Source organism: Triticum urartu, chromosome 5A (genome assembly GCF_056163025.1).
Source record: "Triticum urartu cultivar PI428250 chromosome 5A, HENAU_Tu73, whole genome shotgun sequence".
Classification (NCBI taxonomy): Eukaryota; Viridiplantae; Streptophyta; class Magnoliopsida; order Poales; family Poaceae; genus Triticum; species Triticum urartu.
Window position 1 is genome coordinate 435520184 of NC_141877.1, and position 20057 is coordinate 435540240.

The 20057-nt window shown below is 41.6% G+C and overlaps 2 protein-coding genes and 1 long non-coding RNA gene across 6 annotated transcripts; 2 read left to right on the top strand and 1 right to left on the bottom strand.

The window, feature by feature from the left end:
• Window positions 1-3992: 3992 nt before the first annotated feature.
• Window positions 3993-5391, top strand: LOC125509499 (uncharacterized). The gene has a single exon (XM_048674480.2). It carries the CDS (start codon window positions 4198-4200, stop codon window positions 5101-5103), a length of 906 nt encoding a protein of 301 aa, XP_048530437.1. The 5' UTR covers window positions 3993-4197; the 3' UTR covers window positions 5104-5391.
• A 2906-nt stretch (window positions 5392-8297) lies between these two features.
• Window positions 8298-9479, top strand: LOC125509502 (uncharacterized). Its single transcript, XM_048674483.2, has one exon. The coding sequence runs from the start codon at window positions 8876-8878 to the stop codon at window positions 9266-9268; it is 393 nt and encodes a 130-aa protein (XP_048530440.1). The 5' UTR covers window positions 8298-8875; the 3' UTR covers window positions 9269-9479.
• A 482-nt stretch (window positions 9480-9961) lies between these two features.
• On the bottom strand, window positions 9962-13877 carry LOC125509500 (uncharacterized). Of its 4 annotated transcripts, none has more exons than XR_015604828.1 (6): window positions 13531-13877; window positions 11965-13250; window positions 11754-11873; window positions 11218-11334; window positions 10201-10851; window positions 9962-10129 (listed from the first exon to the last, which is right to left on the bottom strand). It is a non-coding gene; the product is annotated as an uncharacterized LOC125509500 (long non-coding RNA). The 4 variants fall into 4 exon arrangements; XR_007284121.2 differs by lacking the exon at window positions 9962-10129 and having other exon boundaries at window positions 10285-10851; window positions 11965-12154; window positions 12641-13250; window positions 13531-13875; XR_007284123.2 differs by lacking the exon at window positions 9962-10129 and having other exon boundaries at window positions 10285-10851; window positions 11965-12180; window positions 12641-13250; window positions 13531-13875.
• Between the last annotated feature and the right edge of the window lie 6180 nt (window positions 13878-20057).

Consider the following 20057-nt stretch of genomic DNA (forward strand, 5'->3'; position numbering starts at 1 on the left):
GGTGGTGTACGATCCAGACTTCCTGGATGAGAAGCGGGCATCGTAGATGTCCATCCGCATCGCCCGCGACATACACCATGAGCGATTGTGGTTGTGTGTCCTTCACGCGGAGAGGGAAACCCTGTTCGTGGAGATCAACATGGAGGCGGAATGAAGAGGAGGCGCACGCGCAAGACATCGTCAGCTTCACGTGGTCGCGCCGCCAGCATGATTCGTGCCTACCCGCAATGACCATGTGGTTGACCTATCCACGTCCAGCGTCGTCCACAAGGCGGACTCTTGGCGAGGAAAAATAGAAGGTGGCACACAAACGCGGCCACGTCGGGTGTCCCATGTGGGCCGTGTTTATCGTCCTATTCTTCCTCTCCCACAGCTTCACTTACCGGGGCTCACGACCATTTAGCTTGCCGGGCATGGCGAAGACCGGATGTGGAACAGAGACGTCTCCACGTCGGCGAAGACAGGATGTGGAACATACACCTCCATGCCGGTGAAGATTTTAGACCAGGTTAAAAAAGTGCCATCCGCTTCTTTTTAGTTAAAATATGTGAAAATATAATGAATTTGGTCTGGCTTAAATGAAAATTATCATGTTTGTATGAAAATCATCTGGTTTATTTAAATTCACTTTGAAATGTACACGGACACATTTGGATGATTGACGGATGATTGACTTCCGTATCACTGACCACAAACAAATACACATCGTCCGTTTTAGAAGCCCTCATTGGAGATGCCCTAGCCGTAACAATTTGACAATTCACTGCACTCCAATCAAACCATGGACTGATAACGGATACACTTGGTATGGATGTAGCGTCTGCATCCTGCTGCCGCTATTAGGTATAGGTACCTATGGATGGTATTTAGTATGTTAGTTGTCGGTCGTCGGGGTAGCTACATACACATGCGTCCAACCTGCTGTGTGATGCAGCAGTTCTTGCTGACAATTTGCACGCGCATGATAACTACGCATACCAAGGTTTTAAATACCACGATTCATTATCATGCTGTGCTCCCCAACCCTTAACACATGCACAACTCTATGTCAGCTTTCAATACAAGTCCAGTGGAGATAACCGATCCAGTTGTAGTTTTGCTTGTGTTCCGAGACATCACTAACGTAGAGTGAAATCCTCTATTCCTTCACCTAACTATTTCTTGTATTCATACAGCACTGTCACATAGTAGTAAGTCACATGTGTTTGCCACTTCATTTTATTTTCATTCTCACAATTATCCACAGCATCAACCTGCCATCTCATGCATGTAGGCGCTACACATTGATTGTTGTGATTCAGATTAAAGGGTGAAATAGGGAGTGGAGAAAATTCGTGAAAAAAAAGAGGGAGTGGAGAAGGCAGAACATGCATAAAATTATTGGTTGGATGATTCATCTATCGCTAAATATTGAACCAATCTTTTTTTACAAGAGAATTTGGAGATGGGTCTAAAAAATGGAAAGTATGAAGTATTAATCTGACTTGGGACAATCAATATTTTCATCAAATGCTTGAATTCAACTTATTGCCAAATCCTTCGAACCATTACGTTGCTAACTGAACACAATTTTTGTTTGGGGTGCAGAAATATTCCATAGCTACAAGTCTATGAGTTTTCCCGTAGGAATTCGTGAGGAATCATCTTGTTATAAGGTGGAGATTAAGAAGCTATAAGAAGATATTGCATATGAATTAACATAACTAGATGATACCCCACATGTTGATGCCGATATTTGTTGCAATATATGTTAATGAGATTTGGTTATTTGGAATGTCAATATTTAAATTAATACTATAAGAACTGAAACTAAAAATATACATGTTTTTATATTCAATTATTGTATAGTTTTAAAATATTGTTTATTATAAGTAGCATATATTTCATGCATGGTTGCATGTTCAGGTGAGCCTTTTACCATACATGGTTGCATGCTGAGGTTGCATTGCTTGCATTAAAAAAATGGGTTAGTGGAGATCACCTATTAAGTTATATATAGCCATATAGGAATTACTTTATGTCATTTTAGAATCTGAGAATCTCCATGTTCAGAGTTCATATGATTTTCTTCCTCACCAACATTAAAAAGTTTAACTTGCCAAGTGAGATTAGACCTTACAACCACTCATTAACCCTTTATTTCCTTTTTTTTCACTTAATTAGATGGACTCACTGTTTAGTATGACAATGGTGGTTATTCCAAGTAGGGAATGACACATTGCCATATAGAATTTTTCGCAAGGACTTTTTTGAGGTGTCAAGCCAAGTGCAGCACAGATGTGCGTGCGCACCCACATCCACACACACCCACACCCACCCACATACACACACGCGCACGCACGCATTCACTCACTCACTCACACAATGCTCAGTGAAGATTGGACTCGTGGAGCATGGGAATTATGACAAAATCGCCACAGACAATGCACTATGATAAAACATATATGGCCTCATACTAGGAAAAATGTGCCTCCGGATCAAGGGGTGATTCCTAAAAGGTTCAGGGGTCCAAGCAACTCACTAGCCGCCCGACACCGATGGTTGGTTATTCCAGTAGTGATTCTTCAAAACAAAAAAAATCTCACAGCATGCGTATCTTATATTATAGATAGAAAAATGGGACAGAGCCCAGTCCACTGTAATGGTTCTGCACCATGATGAAATATTTCTGCCCCCCAAACACAAATTGAATTCTCGTGTGTTAAAAGGACACAATTAAGTGCTTTTTTCAATGAAATGGTCCAGCAACACCTACTATTTCAAGTACCACTTGGTGATTGAATTGTTCTAACACACGAGATGATATAAATACTGCTAAACAATGCAAGAGAGTTAATACATCAGTTTCAATGTCAAAGGTTTCAATGCCAAAGTGTTTTTCCCCAAGGATTTTTGTGTTTATTTCATATGAATTTTAGAATTCACTCGAACCCCTTGAAGGGGATCATTTGTTTCTCCCGTAATGCAAGCAAACAAACGAAAATAATGAAGGATCCAAATGGGCATGACATTGCAATTCCTTGCTTCTCCTATTCGTCTGTATTTAGAATCCTATAAATCAAAGAGCCCTACTCCCCCCCCCCCCCCCCCACACACACACACACAAAAAAAACTTTTACTTCCAAAATATGCGGAAAGTTGATGGAAACTATAACTCTCTAGTTTTTTTCACAAAAATATAAAACATTGGTACAAGTTCCAATTTTTTGGGGGGCGAGGGGAGCATAATTTATTTTAAATTTTAAATATGAAGGAAATATTTTTTGATATTTTAATTGATGCAAATATTTATAATTTTGAAGCTTTAAAAGGAACTTCTTTTTATATTCTGGTTTTTGAATGACCAATGTGAGACACATATAGGTGACAAGTTTCTAAGACCAGTATAAATGGCTAAAGCCATTAGGGATGGTTTCATGTTAGTATTTTACCCAAATTTTAGGTGATGGGGCAGGACTTGTCCACTTTTAAAATTCTCGACAATAATATGTACACTCACTCGAAAGTTGAGGGTTAAAACAAACACTCGTCCTAAGAGGACGTTGGTTTGGTTGAACTAGTTGAAAAGTTGACTAGAAAATGGGGGTGCATCTTAGCAAAGCTAGTTTATCCGAAGGAGGATAAGGTGAGATCACGCGGTGGCTTGAGACAAATTCAAAATTTAAATTTGGATGATTTGTGCCTTAAGTAGTAGTTTTATTTATTTATCACCCGCTTCTTTTTCTGGCAAATAATGCATTTGCATCATGATGCATCATATTCAGATCGGTTTTTAGATTGGTGCATCACATAAATACAGACCCGCCACGAAAACGACAACAAATATTTATTCGAGCATAGCATGGAAATAGAGATATTACATAAGATGCACATAACATGGTTCAACCAATAGCACATTTCCAGTGTGACCAACAACACAAAAACATTAAACAGTTTCGTTGTCAACCCTACCTCAAAACTGGTCCCGTCCCACCCCACCCGAAGTTAACCCCTCCAACTAGATGGCCCATACATCAACGCGCCTAGCTAGCTCCCTAGCTCCAACGATCCCAACATATTACCATCGCGCAACAGTATAGGAAGACCAAGAGAAGAATCCCCTGTAGCTGCAGCGCTACCTAGCGCCCCCTCCATCCCTAGCGCACGACGACACTGCTTACCCTAGCTAGGAGGAGTGAGGCCAGCTCGCGCTCTCCCATGGCCATGAGCGAGCAAGATGGGCAGCACACCACGAACAGCCTTCCCGGGGACGCGGCGAACGGCGCCGTCGACATCGACTCCTTCTCGCAGCTCCCGTTCGTGCGGCCCAAGCCGCCCCCGGCGATGGAGGCCGGCGGGTCGAGCCCCACGTCCTCCATCCGCCTCTTCGGCTTCGACTTCCCGCCCGACGGGGCGGCGTCCTCCGTCACCGACGGCGATGCTGCCGCTGTCAGCTCCACCGCTCCCGGCCAGGCGGCGGCGGCGGCATCGGCGTCGGCCGGTGCAAGTGGCGGCAGCGGCGGCCGCAAGTTCGAGTGCCACTACTGCTGCCGGAACTTCCCGACGTCGCAGGCGCTGGGGGGACATCAGAACGCGCACAAGAGGGAGCGGCAGCACGCGAAGCGCGCGCAGTTCCAGAGCGCCATGGCCATGCAAGGCCACTACCCGGCGCACGCGTACCCCGCCTTCGGCAGCGGCTACCACCACCGCTTCGTGGCCGGGCCGCCGCACATGGGCCGCTACGAGCCGCCGCCGCACTACCCCTCGTGGTCCAACCACCACCACCTGGCGCCCACCATGCCAGCGGCGGCGCCCAGGTACTACGGCAGCGGCCCCGGCTCCGTGTCCCAGCCGATCAACGGCAGCCCGGTGCCGGCGTCGGCGCTCTGGCGCGTCCCGGGCGTCAGCGTGGCGACACCAGCAGCGCCGCGGCAAGAGCGGCCAACGCCCTTGGCTCTTGCCGGGCGTGACGACATGGCGGTGGCGTGGGAAAGAAGAGGACAAGCAGCTGGCTCGGCGTCGTCGGCGTCATCGGCGTCGTCGTCTTCGCAGCATGAGGCCGCGCGCCACGGGGGAGAAGCCGCCGAGAACAGGGCAAACGTGAGCCTGGATCTCACCCTGTAATTCTCCAAGAACGGCGCGGTTAACTAATTAGCGGGCTCGTGAAGCCTAAGAACGAAGGTTAATTCTCTTTTTTTTTTCCCTCTAGCTCGTGAATTCGTTTAGCTCGATCGATCAGCGGAGAGATTCTTTTTCCTTGGGTGTCAATTTTTTGCAGTGTTTTTCTTTCTCCTACTAGAGTACCCACTCATTCGTCCTGCTCTTCTCGCATCGCTTTAGATTGCTTTGTAAGGAAAAACGGAGGGGAAATAAATGGAACGAAAGGGAAAACGGGGAGTGTTGTCATTTTCATATCCTTATTAAGCACATTTTCCAGCCATTTTTAATCCTCCTCTACTAATTTCACATCGATAGGTATATATGGGCCGATGCATATGTCTGTCCTAGCACTAATTTTCTGGTGCGTCTGTCTGTCCATTCAAACCAAAAGTTGCCCTTTCTTCCTCTAGGGACTTGTCTCCATCCTCGAAATGCTATTCAGTTTTTGCCACTTTAGCTGACAGTTATCCTTATCATTTGCTTTTTGGAGTAGCGCCAGCATGCAGCACCTAGCGGTTGCTGACAGCATTTACTCCGAGGTTTTGCCCAAAGACGCAAGGCCGGCCTAACGAATGTCCATGCGCTGCTTGCCACTTGAATGATTCCTGCCTGCAAATTGACCGTGCATGCATTTCCCAGCTACCGAATTGATTGTCTCCACAGTGTCGAACTGTTATTCTCGGGCATCCGAAAGTGGGTGCTCCTTGGATTCAAGATTTAGGATCCATCTGTGGATTCTACCTCCTTTTGGCAACATAATGCAGACTAGCGTGTGTTGCCCACGGAAACTGTGCTGGGCAGTGATGCATGTGCACAAATCTGAAGGGGCACTCGCAACATGCACAGCAGTAACAGCACCTGCCCATGCACATCGTCTATGCGTGCATCCGCGCGTGAATGTGACATGCGCATCCACCAGTCCTTGTGTTTGCTTAACCTATTCGCTATGACATTCACACACACATAAAATTTTAAAAAAACATCACATATACAAATGACTCAAGTGTGTTTTTAGATTTCAACTTTTGTGAAAATCGTACTTCGTTTGTGAGCAGCAGAAAATAACAGATCGAAACACTCTTACATGCAAGGATAATGAACTTTTTTCCTTCACCAAGACCACAAATAAATTATTTTTCCACATACTTTTCCTGGTACATGCCGAACTCAATACAGTACATATATTTTCACGCTCCCAATGGCGGAAAATCCACTTCCCTGCCTTATCACTTATTTTGTTTTCTGTGACTTATTTAACCTCACTTGCATACAAAACTAGAATTCTTATATTTCAATATGGAGTACATGCGGATGTATATAGGCATATGTTAGCGTATAGATTTTTACTCATTTTGCTTCGTATGTAGTTTTTATTGAAATCTCTAAAAGGGCTTATATTTAGGGACAGGGGGAGTAGTAGGTAATGGAAAGAGACACATAAATGACACCACCATTTTTGTTCGCATAATTTAGAGACGAATGATGAATACTAGGAACTAGCAACGAATGAATAACAAAAAAAAACATACACTACATTGGTGTAAAGAATCAAAAACTATATTTTGGAATCTCAGCCAATTTTAAAAAAAGATCTAAATGTATATATGTAGAATTCCGGATGTATGATATGTACATACAAAATATATTGATACGCATTTTCAATATGTGATCCAGAAATAGAGTTACCATTCATGTTGGTGCACAGAATTTTCTTCTATATGTAGCTTCAAAATTAATATATTTCTAATGAAATTTTGAAAATGAAGGATAAACCTATATATATTGTTGGAAAACCATTTGGATTTTTGTGAAAAAAACAAATATGATTTCCACACTCATGGAAAACTATATGTATTTTATTAAATATAATACGGGGCTATGGGGAGCCCGGGAGGAAAATTAGGACACTAGGAATTAACGGACATCGATGTTCATAGATGAAATGTCACATTTCTATTTGCCCAAAACAAACATCAATGATGTGACATGACTGCTAAATTAGGTACCGTATGGAACATTAAAAAGATCTCCAGCTTCAAAATTATCATCCAACATATTGTATTTGTTTATTTAAAAAAATTGTATGTATGGTTGATTATGGTACCACATTTTTTAATGGGTTTGGCTATATACTTTCAACAGAAGATATTTAAATTGTGCTCTCACTAAGAGAAAAATAAAAGATATATCCAACAATGTAATTTTTTTTATCTTCATTTAGGTGCATTTACTTTAGTTATCTAAAATAAATTTATTTTACAAAAAAATCAGTATCAAGAGAGTATATTCATCTCATGACCGCATCAATTTAACAAGACAAAAGTACACAAGCAAACATAGTTTAACCATAAGTGAAAATGTATGAATCATAGGTGGGGCCACAATTAGAAACAAGATTGTCATACATGCTAGGTAAACACCTGTGGCTACTGAATCATAGGTAAGTCCCTAGAGAACAAAACAAAACCGATGAAAACCATGGAAAAAACCAAAACCTAAGAAAAATGAATACAAAAAGACAGAAAATGAAAAATCTTGTGAAAAAGAAAAATAAACAAAGAAAAAAGAAATAAAGGGAAAACGGAGAAAAGCCGCTGAAAAAAACGAGGAAAAACAACAACAAGAAAACCCCCGAAAAACTAGTGGAAGACCGGTTCTGTTTCTGCATCTAGGACGCGACCTACTAGCATGATCCTTCAGGCGAGTCTTCCTTGGGGCTCGCTTTAGGCGAGATATAGCCTTTGCGTTATTCTTCGTCATGAATGAGTCTTGGCCTGCTCTATCTGCGTGGGCTGAGTTTACTCTGAGAAGATGCCGGTTCCTCTGATTTTCATCTCCTTGAAACGAATCCCCTCCCAAAAAAAATCTCCCTGAAACGAATCAGCAGTTATGCACCATCCCTCGAAAAAAAAACAATGCAGCAGCACTCGCAAGCATAGCTTCAGTCGATCAGATCATGTCCGAAACACAAGTGCAAAAAAGGGATGCGACGAGAGATAACTTGCATGCCACACGTGAGCATCACGCAGGGACCAGGACAGTGGTCGATCCGTACGTACGTGTTGCCCGTATAGTAATACCAAATACAAATACTATAGCGCTGCAGTGGACTGTCCTAGATCTTGTTATCTTTCGCCATGGCCAGTGATATCATACACACGAACACGACTAGAAGACACACCTGCCGTGTTGCATCCACTTAAGATGGGCTTTCTTAACCACCAACGACGCGGACGCCGCAGATCTCGCCAGAGCCGAAGGGGACACCGGCTCAGATAACAAATGTGCAGATCCCGTCGACGCTGCTGCACCGGCCAGCGCACCCTCCGCCCCCACGGCGCACGCTCCCCCCACTGCGCCCACCGTCACCGACCGGTGGCCCCCGCGCTGCACGGGCGCGCTTTACTTAGCCCCGACGCGCCGGGGATCGGGCTAAGCAAAGCGCTCGCGCCGCGGAGCCCACGTGCGTGCGTGCGTGCGTGCCGACATGCCGTGTCAGCCGCCCCACGGCCGGCCGGCCCGCCGGAACGTGCTCCGCGCCGGGGCGGCCGCTCCGATTGGCCGGCGCGCTCGCCACGTGTCGCCCCGGGCTCGTGTATAAATAAGCGCCCGCTCGATCGTCCACTCCCCAACTCTCTCCATCGGTGGCGACCGTCGAATCCCTGAAAAACCACCTGCAAAATCATCACCTCGGTTCCATCGATCAAGAAGCCGTGGTAGGCGAGGCCAGTGACCTATGGGGAACGCGTACGGCAACGGCGGCTCGTCGACGGGCCACCTGCGGGCGCCGGAGCTGCCGCTGCACCTGTGCTTCTTCCTGCTCGTGCTGTTCGTCTTCCTCGGCTTCTCCTGGTACATGAGCTACGAGTCGGTGGCGGAGACCTTCGCCGACCAGGGCAAGCTCCTGCTCATGGTGTCGCCGCTCGCGCTGCTCCTCGCGGTGCGGCTGCTGTCGAGCGGCGACGGCGACGGGCGGCGCGTCGACCAGCTGATGTCCATGTCGATGCCGGAGAGGGACTCCATCCACCGCGCCGGGGGGTCGCCGTGGGGCGTCGGGCTCCTGCTCGTGCTGCTCATCGTCATGGTCTCCTACCAGTCCAACTTCCGGGAGAAGTGGTTCGCGCTCTAGTCATCGGGTGACGATTGATGGATATCGATCTCCATCGGAACCGGGATCGGGATCGGGATGTCGCGGAGCATGTTTTTTCCATTAGCAAATGTCAAGAATCATGTGTACTACGCAGGTAACCCGAGATATATATGTCGTCGCGCGAGAACCTTGTAAAGATTTGCTGATTATTGGAATGGAAACAAAACAAATGTCTTGTTTCTTCTTTTCATCCTGTCGTTCAAATTACTCGTCATGATTTTAATTTAATATGAGTGAATCTACACTCCAAGATACATCTATATATATTCGCGTATGTGGTTCAATGATTGTGAATCACAAGTGTTCAATGATGCGTATATACTATAGAAAGTGTTGTTCTAATCCCGAGCTCACATGAACTCCGGTGAACAGCAAAATCAAAAAAAAAAGGCAAGAAATTTCAAATATCCCTAAAAAAATTGTGTGAAACATTGACAAATGTTTAATAGCATGCAAAATTTCAACACCAGATGACATTTGTGGAAAATCTAGCAAAAAAAACCTAAACCGATGCTCCAAAATGTGTTTGAAAATAACATTTTGGAGCATCAATTTTGTTTTTTGTTTTTGCCAGATTTTCTATGAATGTCATTTGGTGTTGAAATTTTGTAAGCCATTTAAACATTTGTCAATGTTTCAGACAAAAAAATGGAATTTTTTGAAACCGTCCGATGAACTCATTCAACGTTGTCAAGTGTTCAGTCGTTCCACCGCCGCTGCTCTGCAGCCTTTTTACCACTCCACCTTGAGCGTCCTGGCCGATCCAACACTAAACATGTTGTTGCTATGAAGAACTACTTGGGCGCCCTCTAATTCACAGATGCGGCGTAGCTTCGATCGCTAGTAAGATGAGCACATCAAACATTTTAATTGGGTGTGCACAATGATGTTTTTTAAAGAAGTTTAATTACCTTGAAGGAGCAAAACCTAGTGCTATGTTAGGAAGCAGTCGAGGGAGGTTTAGTTGCAAGCAATAGCCAAGCGAGTCGCCTCGGTACCCTCTCCAAACTACTTTTCCTCAATGTTAGTCCGAGACGAACTAGGCTCATCGACCATGACCATGAAGCTCCCCCAAACGAGACATGAAACGAGACAAAAAGCTACACTTGTGAAAAGAGAGCACATAGCAAATCAAAATCAGATGCCCGTATGACCTTGTCCATGAGGCTCAGGTCAAAAAGCTCGATCAACACGGGGGTGGGCGTCCTCATGTCGGCAGTACCATTGGCTGTGTGGCGCTGGTTGGACATCGGCAAAGAGCCTTGGGGATCAGCCAGAACATGGCATGGACGGTGGCGTCAGTCCCGCATCATGAGAGAGTTGTTGTTCTCAGGGAGAGGACCAAGGTACTGCCTCTGGATTCTTGTGTGAGCGTCACCGACAGACACGGCGGCGGCAGTGGCGGTTCTTGCATCCGAGTCTCCAGTGGTGAGGCCGGAGAGGTGGAAGGGTCCGAAGAGGCTTCCATCATTTGAAGTGCCCAACGGGAAAAGTCATTCAAGGCACAGTATGTCCAAATCAACCCAATCATTGCAATAATCGAGTTCAATGTGGGAATATACCTGCAGTTTTATAGAAGAATGAAATAGCCAAATACAAATGACCAAAAATCTCAAATTATCCATATGTATGTTCTTGAAACACATGACCTGAACAAGAAATTTAAGCCCACCTCACACGGAGTAACATGCAGTGGAGTAACCAATCTATATTCATAAGTACTGGGCAGCAAAGAGCAAACTGTATTAACATTATTCCAAAAGCTATTATTGGTGGATACACCTAAAATCTCACCAGGCATCATTTTTTTAGTTTATGAACATAAATTAAACACCTCACATTAATCTTGCCAAGCAAAGAGCAAATTCAAAGCATAAGTGGGGAGGCAAGGTAATAGAGACACAAAGAGACAGTGCAGAAGCTAATACCTGTGTAGGGGTAGGAGCCACATCATCGAGCCCATCCTCGGCTAGCAGGAGGGGATATACCCAGCCACTGCAGCATGATCGCGGTCGCCATGCTTGCTTGCATGGTACCTCCAGCACCTGCCATATGTATAAAGATTAATTCAGCTATAAACATGTCAGAACTCCTGATGTGGTTAGATATATGTAGATAAGACTGTTGGGATGAACAAACTAATTAATCTGTAGAGAATACTGAGAGCATGAGCTGACATAGATCAATTCAGTAAGAGTTGTCTACATAGCAATCTGGCCGGGATAATTTAGAGAGGGGTTATCAGTTATTATTATGAAATATACGGAGTAGACAATATCAGGAAATTAAGATCAACCTTCGGAACAAAAAGTTCAGGCAGGTGGTGGTAAAATATGGTACAATATAATTCTAGAAGCAGTACGCACATATTTCTTCAAGAAAATTTTACAGAAAAGAACAATTCTGAATATAAACCTAGAACCACTACCATAAATGAGAACTATCTGAAAAAGATGTTAAATACCTATTTTTGTCGCTATGAAATTTCAGCTCCTTTGTGTTGGCCAGCCAATAGCTTTGGTTACAGAGATGGCAAAAGGAATAAGTTGGGATTTCTCATCTATTTGCATTTTCGCTTTTTTTCCTACATAGGTCACAATATACAATGTTCAGTTTATACCCATGCATTGATGAAATAATGAAGGAAATGAAATATTGAAGAAAATGGTACATACTTCATCCCAGAATTTTCCTTGTGCCGGTCCTGGATACATAGGAGCCTTCAGGCAAAGAAGAGTGAATCTGCACGAAGCAGTCCATCCTGAGTAGGGAGAGGCCGTATCGTATAAGCAGCACGAGCGAGTTTGCAAGGTCATGAGGCTTGCAGCGCAGGCAAGAGCTCCCCGACAGCGGCAGGCGTGGCGTCTATAACTTGCAAAAATTTGTCATGTCTAAACAAAAACCTAAATCAAACATGTGGGCGAAGAAATTTAAGTAGCTCAGAATGCTAATCAGGGGATAAAGCCTAATTTGAGATGAAATTGATTAGGAGAAGAGAAGGAATGTGCAGATTGTGTAGTTCTACAAATGTGAACAAATCAGAAGCTACTTTAGGAAAATATGATGAAATAATATACTTCCATATTGCTATACAAAAGCAAATTCAAACTCTGATAGACTATCAACTTGAAAAGAATTAATCATGGCCAGCTCTAGTTTCAAAACATAGAAAGTATGGTTTATTGTTCTCCCAAATTTACTTTGGAGAACGTCCAACCAAACATAGAAATATCAAATGGATGCAACTTAGCAGGATCTATTTCTTTTTCAATCAGTTTTGGGTGCTTTTTTAGACAACCAGTAAATCTCTAGGCGACAGAAATATTTTGTGTACTATTGGCTTCTGCATACCTTTTCGACAGAGAAATTGCAACAGTGTAGTGTGATTTTTGGGTCAACAAATATATTTCCCTTTACACATCTGAGATAAACCATGGCTCTTGCCATGAAATTTCTCACCCCGTCAACTATTAAAATCATGAAATGGAGAACCTGCGACTGCATGACTGGAAAGACATAAGCGATATATAAAAATTAAGCTCAATGAATGTGAAGTTTGGAACTCCAAGACACATACGAGAACTCTGCAACCAATTATTCAGAAGCTTCATATCATGCTACGTGAGATACCCAACAGAAGGAAACTACATATCAGAATTATGATATTATTCGATAAATCTACACATACAAAAAGATTTCACATTATATAGATCATTAGAAGTGTTTTTTATTCAGTACTTTGTGTCACCAACTTATCTTTATTGTTCTCTGTCAGGAAACAAGCTTCACCTTGTACCACAGATGCATATTAGATAGATATGTAGCCTGCTATTTCAATACAATGTTTAGTGGATCTATATACAAATACTTATTGTCCCAGCATCAGGTTTAATTCTTATTTCATCTCGCCACCATCAGCCAACACAAAAGGGCCAGCAATCAAATACATCAATCGGCTAACCTGCAGGACAGTAAGAGAAACTTCATAAACATCCCATCCTATAACTGACAAAATCTACACACAAACGAATTCACATCAGCCTCTCGATTTCATCTCTTGCAATATATGAAACACGAATCCTGTCACTACAGAGCGTAGCAATCCAGAACAACCTCCTAAATGTTCCAGATCCAAAATCCAAACAGATGCCAGATCGACGCAGGCAGAGTGGAACCGTCGAACCAGGCAACCAAAACAGAGCCTTGATTGGACCCAACGGCAAGCAAGCAACGAAACGAACCTGAGATAGCAATGGAGGTGATGGAACTCATCGAAGCTAAAGCTGTTGTCGCGGCCATCCACCTCCTTCTGCTGCAGCTCCGACTCCACCTCCACGGCGCCCGCATCGGAGCCGCAGCCGCAACCACCCTTTGTGTGTGCACCGGCTTGCCCACCTCGTCGAGGCACAGAAGAATAAGAGAGGGAAGTAGGAGAAGACGATGGGTTGGATGCCGCAAGAGGAGGAGGCGGAGCCGCGGAGGAGAGCCGAAAGGAGAGGTTGCGTGCAGGGATGAGGCGGCGATCGCGCTAACCCTAGCCGCCACTCAGGGAAGAGAAAATGGGAGATGGGGAAAATGAGGGGACCGATGGCTGGACGCGTTTTTAACCTTTTCCCTTCGTCTTCGTCACAGTAAAAGACACGTGGCATAGCCCTTCGTGCGCCTTTGTAGCGACTGTTAAAGGGTTGTATTATTCAAGAGTGAATGGGTTTAGGGGTCATTGACAAATGACCAATGTTATCCTTGAGATTATAAAATCGCAGGAAAGGTCATTTTTGGTAAATGAGTCCATGGTCGAATAGGAAAGAGGTAGTGAGACAATAGACTAGCTGGACCAATCCCTCTTACCCCATCCACTATGGTGGGCTTATCTTTTCGGGGTTAAATTTTATTGGGGTTCTTCCCACCTTCTTGCATGTAGGACCTATCTTTTTTCACCTTGTGTGGTTTGTTGACCATCAGAATTTGACTTGTGCAAATTTCGTCTTAGCTTAGTAATTTACTTAGAGTGTGCTTTGCCAGAATAAGTGTTTTTTATAGAAAGACTATAAGGGAGTGGAAAATACACATGAGCTCTCGGGTGCTCCGCACCCCTATACGAAAAATATTCGTAAAAAGTTCCCAAAAAATCAAAAAAAAATCTAAAATTTCGGGATGTCAAACCTAGTTTCCTAATCTACTTTCGTGTGAAATTTCGTGAAAAAATACCAAAAAATGTATCCGTGGCGAAGGAATTACTGCCGGAAAAAAATGTACCCAAAATTTTTGTCTTTTTTGCCGCGAATATGTTTCCTGGTATTTTTTCACCAAATTTCAGACGGAAGTATATCGGGAACCCATGTTTGATATCCCAAGATCCCAGGGTTTTTTTTTCAAATTTCTCAGTATTTTTTTCTTGATATTGTACGTATAGGGGTGCGGACCACCCGAGAGCTCTAAATCAGTCCCCTACACTATAATTAGTGCAACAAAGCCAAATTGTAAGCACCATGCCCTGAACCTTGGCAGGTGGGAAGGCATTAGCCCTTTCCACCACTAGGCTATACCAGAATAATTGGTCCGTCCAGTGATCATTAATAATTCGACTCATATGGATATTCTGCAGTAGAATTTCATATCAGAAGACGATGTTGCAGTGGCTATTACTATGATGTGGTCCATACAGATCAGTCCTAGTATTGTGTATGGTAAGGAGAAATTTCAACCTAAAAGGTCCTTGGAGTTCATCGTAAAACTAGTGGTGGCTTTGTAATTGACACTGCTAGAACAATGGTGTTTTCTTGGAAACAATCCCAGAAATCTCCTCCGGCATGCTGGTTTCTCATCAACACATATTTGTGAGGGGTTCTCGTCAACACATATGGCTCTTTTGATTCCCAATCATAAAAAATTGGTCATGGGTTTGTTATACGTGATGATTGGGGAGGCTTTTGTCGCAGTTAGATGTGTTCCTCGAGTTATCTTGAAATTCCCCAAATATAGCTTGGTATGTTGCTAATTGGTATGTACTCCCTAGAATTATTGGGGCATGGCTATGTCTTGATTTATGCAAGATAGTAGGTCACATCGACTATAGGGAGACAGTAGTGGTCCGGTCCAGTAACCATGTGGGTTCGTTATGCTGATGCCATGCATGTTTTTTTATTTTTTCCTTTTGTTTATATTTTGAAAATATTAAATAAATATTACAAGAAATAGTTTTTAAAGTGTTCATCATGCATTTAAAAAATATTCATGCAGTATAAAAAATCTTCGCTCAAATTTTAGACAAAATGTGTGTACCATTCAGAAGACGTATGTGACATTTTAAAATTGCTCGCGCGTGTCATAAAATGTACGTGATAATTTACAAAAATGTTATACAATATAAGGAATATTCATCTAATTCAAAAATAATGTTTCATATCGTTATAAAAACGTATGCTACATTTTGAAAACTGTTAACGCATTCTAAAATATATTTGTGCTATTTTTGGAAAAAGTTATAATAATGTAGAAAAATGCCGCATAGATTAAAAACAATGTTTCGTATCATAAAAAAATGTTTCAACATGTATTTCAAACAAAATTAGCAAGTATTCGAAAAAATGTTCAAAGACATGTATTTGAAGAAATGTTAATCACATACATATTGGAGAAATGTTAAAGGTGTAAAAATATATATATAATGTAAAATGTGTATGATTTTTTTAGATATTTATTGGTTTATAATATAAATTGGGGGCAATCCTTTTTCATCCGAAAAAGTAGACGGCAAAACAAATATTCTAGAAAATATTAATCATCTATTTGAAAAATGTTAAAGATACATAGTTCCTAATGTATAGTAAAACTTGCAGCATGTATAAAACAATTAGACATGTGTTAAAAAGAAATAAAATGAAAAAAAAACTACGTGACAGCTTATTGAGAGATGCATATGTACACTTGGTTGATTAACATTGGGCATGTCTTTGTCATTACAACCGTCCAGTTTAAAACCCAAGTCCATCACATGGGCCTCGAACCAATAGGATTGGCGGACATGATTCTGTTTTTTTAATCATGAAAGCCCTTTATGAGTGTGAGGCGACTATATCCCGCATTAAGCGAGACGGAAGGATCTTGCATCGAGTTTTCTATAGTAACGAGCAAGCCCCATAGCGGGCACTAAAAGATTGTCGGTCGGCTATATCTCGTAATAAGCAAGACGGAAGGATCACTCGCGTTGAGCACTACAGTAATGGGCCAGCCCAATAGCGGGCACTTGAACCTTCGTCTCCTGGTTGATTGCATAGGCTCTTGGCTTGACTCGCGTTTGTGATGAACTAGTAGGGCGGAGCTACTTAAGTCGAACAGTGGGGTTTCCACTGTTTCTTCTCCGTTTTTGTGTAGTTTTTTTGTTTTGCATTTTGACCGGTTTTCATTGTTTTTTCTTTTTTATTGTTTTTCTTTTGTTTTCTTTATTTCTTTCTTGGTTTTCATTGGTGTTTTCTTTCTTTTCCTTTTTCTTCGGTTTTGTTTCTTTCTTTCACGTTTTATCTATTTTTTGTTTCCTTTTTTCGTCTTCTTCCTTTTTAATTAAGTTTTCTTATTTCTTCTCTGGTTTTTGTTTTTATTTCAGTTTTTCTTTGTTTCTTTTGATTTCATTCTAAATTTTTTGTATATGTCAAGAACATTTTTCTAATACACATTTGACATTTTTTCCATTATAAATCTAAAATATTTTCTGAATACATGGTCAATAGTTTTTCTATACACATTCTAAAAAAATTAATGCTTGATTAACATTTTTCAAAGACAAGTTTAACATTCTTTGAATACATGGACAACATTTTTGCTATAAATATTTAGCATTTTTCAAAGATAAGTTTAACAGTTTTTGAATGCATGGTCAACATTTTTTCTATACACATTAGCATTTTTCATATACAAGTTTAACATTTTTTGAATACATGGTTAAAAAATTCTATACACATTTAGCATTTTTTAAAGACAAGTTTAACATTTTTTGAATACAGGGTCAACATTTTTCTATACACATTTTACATTTTTCAAAGAAAAGCTTAACATTCTTTGAATGCATGGTCAACATGTTTTCTATACGCATTTAACATTTTTCAAAGACAAGTTTAATCTTTTTAATACATGGTCAATATTTATTATATACACATTTAATATTTATAAGTACAAGTTTAACATTTTTGTAATACATGTTCAACATTTTATATATCCACATTTAACATTTTTAAAACAAGTTTACATTTTTAAACACTTGTTCAACATTTTTTAAATGCTTGGTTTAACATTTTTTTAAGTATATGTTCAACATTTTTTCAGTATATGTTCAACATTTCTTCTATACACATTTCGTGTTGTATATTTTTTGTATACATGACAAACATTTTTTTCTATACACATTTAATATTTTTTAAATGCTTGATTAACATTTTTTAAATATTTATTGTAAATTATTTTTGTAATATAGAATATATGGAAATATAAATAAAGTAAAAGGAAACAAAAAGACAAAAACAAAATACATTAAGAAAAATATAATATGGCATGCTGCCTCTGATCAGCGGCATGACGGGCCAGCTCAGCGAGACTTCCTCTCCTCTCGCTATAGGCGAGGCATATCAGGGGAGATCCTATGTGCCGCATTCTGCGGCAAATACATGCTCCATCGCACAGGGTGCCCGACTTGGCCGGCGCATTGCGGTGCGCCGCGAATGCGATGGTGAAAAATCGCAAAAAGGTTGTTTGCACTAGTTGTTCGAACACATGACTGCCTACTTTAGCACGCTCGCTGCTAGCCACGACATCAGAAGAGATATGGTGACAGATATACATCGCAAGAGTTAAGCACTGATAGCAGTAGCAGACTTAACACTATTTGAAAGAACCCTGAACAATATTCCAAAAATTTGAGTTCTTTTCTGATCATACGAGCATTTTTGACAAACTGGAAAAAAATTATGAAATGGTGCCCACATTTTGAAATTTCCGAATCTTTTTCGTAAACATGAACATTTTTTGAATTTGTGAACAAAATTTCAAAACAGGAACAATTTTTAAAATCACGAACATATTTTGAATTTCTACAACAAATATCGAAATGGAAAACAATTTTCAAAATCCCAAACATATTTGAAACATATTTTTTTAATACGTGAAAAACAAATTGGACACAAGAACATTTTTTGAAATTTGTGATTTTTTTTTGAAATCCTGGTCATTATTTAGAAAGTTCTGAAAAATCCGAAAAAAAAATTCTGAATAATTTGTTAAATTCCTGAGCAACTATTCAAAAATGCAAACATTTTTTGAATTATGATTTGTTTTTAAAACATGACCATTTAAAAAATCTGAAGGTTTTTAAAAGAACGAACATCTTTTTGAGTCTCGAAACAAATTTAGAAACATGAGCTTTTCTAAAAAAGAAAAATAAACTTGAAAAAAAGACGAAAAAAGAAACAGAAAACTAAAATAAAAGAAAAGGAGAAAGAACAAAAAAAAGAGAAAAAAAGAAAAAATGGATACCAGTTCATGGAACCTTCTAGAAGATTCCCAAATCTGGAGAAAACACCGGTTGGGAAACTCTAGAAGGTTCCCAAAACCGGAAACACTGCAACATGTTAATGTGGACCAGGTCACCGCTTGATCGCCAGCTCTCTGTGCGAATGCTCGACACTTCGATGCAGAATGCATCAAATAGGATATTCCACGTATCAGCCCCCCTTCTTACTGAGCCTTGAGACAGCGAGAGTAGTACGGAGTAGGCAGTTATTACTGGCTTTGCTGCTTGTTGAGCTTTGCCATCTTTGTACAGATGAATCAAAACCAGAGGCGGAGCCAGCGAATTGCCAAAGCCTGGGCACGCCGTAAGTTAAAATTAGGCCTAGCGTATCAAACGCCACAAGTATCATATATTTGGTTAAATGTCATATGTATTATATACACTAATGGTTCATAGATCATAGAAGTAAATAAAACCATCAGATATAATACCAATTAACTTTAAAAACTAACCACACAACTAAATCTTTTGACACCACCACGACAAAAATCCAATCTCTCATGTTCATCCTTGTGCGCACATGAGAGTTTACAAGATACAACACATTAATAAATTATATAATTTCATCCTAAAAACAAATTATATAATTTCTGTTGAAATTAAACACATTAGTGGGAATAAATCATACCAATAATGTGCTAACTGAACCTAGACCAATGCCATTTCCAAAATTTCATAGCATGCCGCCGGTAGCCCTAGTTGTCGGCAGTTTGCTGCCACTTGCTGCCTCCTGACCATGGCCTTGCACAGATTTGGCACTCGCCGATGCTGCACGTGTGGCTACCATCCGTCGGACTTTGACTCCCGTGGTTCGGCTTCCGATCTCGATCACCGCTAGCGGGAGTAGTAGCCTAAATAATCAGAGACCAGGCCGTGCATCATCTCCTGCGGTCTTGCCGGCTGTCGATGTTGCGCGCCTCCGCCAGTACACCTTGCCTGCCGCCGCCGCCGATGCTAGGGCTGCACGTCTTGCGGCACGGCGCACAGCGAGGCGAGCGAAGCGCTGGATGCAGCCTTGTGATCGATCGATCATCGATGGATTCACATTCTTTTCAGAGGCCACGAGATGACTACCCTATCGTGGCCCACGTAATAAATGAATTAATGGATGGGCTTGCCTACGGCGTCCTCGTTCGGCCTCACTAAGCCCAAAACTAGCCAATTCATCATGAGGCTGCTGTATTTTTTATCGTCCAGAATAATTTATAC

Coding starts and splice junctions, on each gene's coding strand:
- LOC125509499 (XM_048674480.2), top strand. CDS start 4,198: ATGGCCATGAGCGAGCAAGATGGGCAGCACACCACGAACAGCCTTCCC.
- LOC125509502 (XM_048674483.2), top strand. CDS start 8,876: ATGGGGAACGCGTACGGCAACGGCGGCTCGTCGACGGGCCACCTGCGG.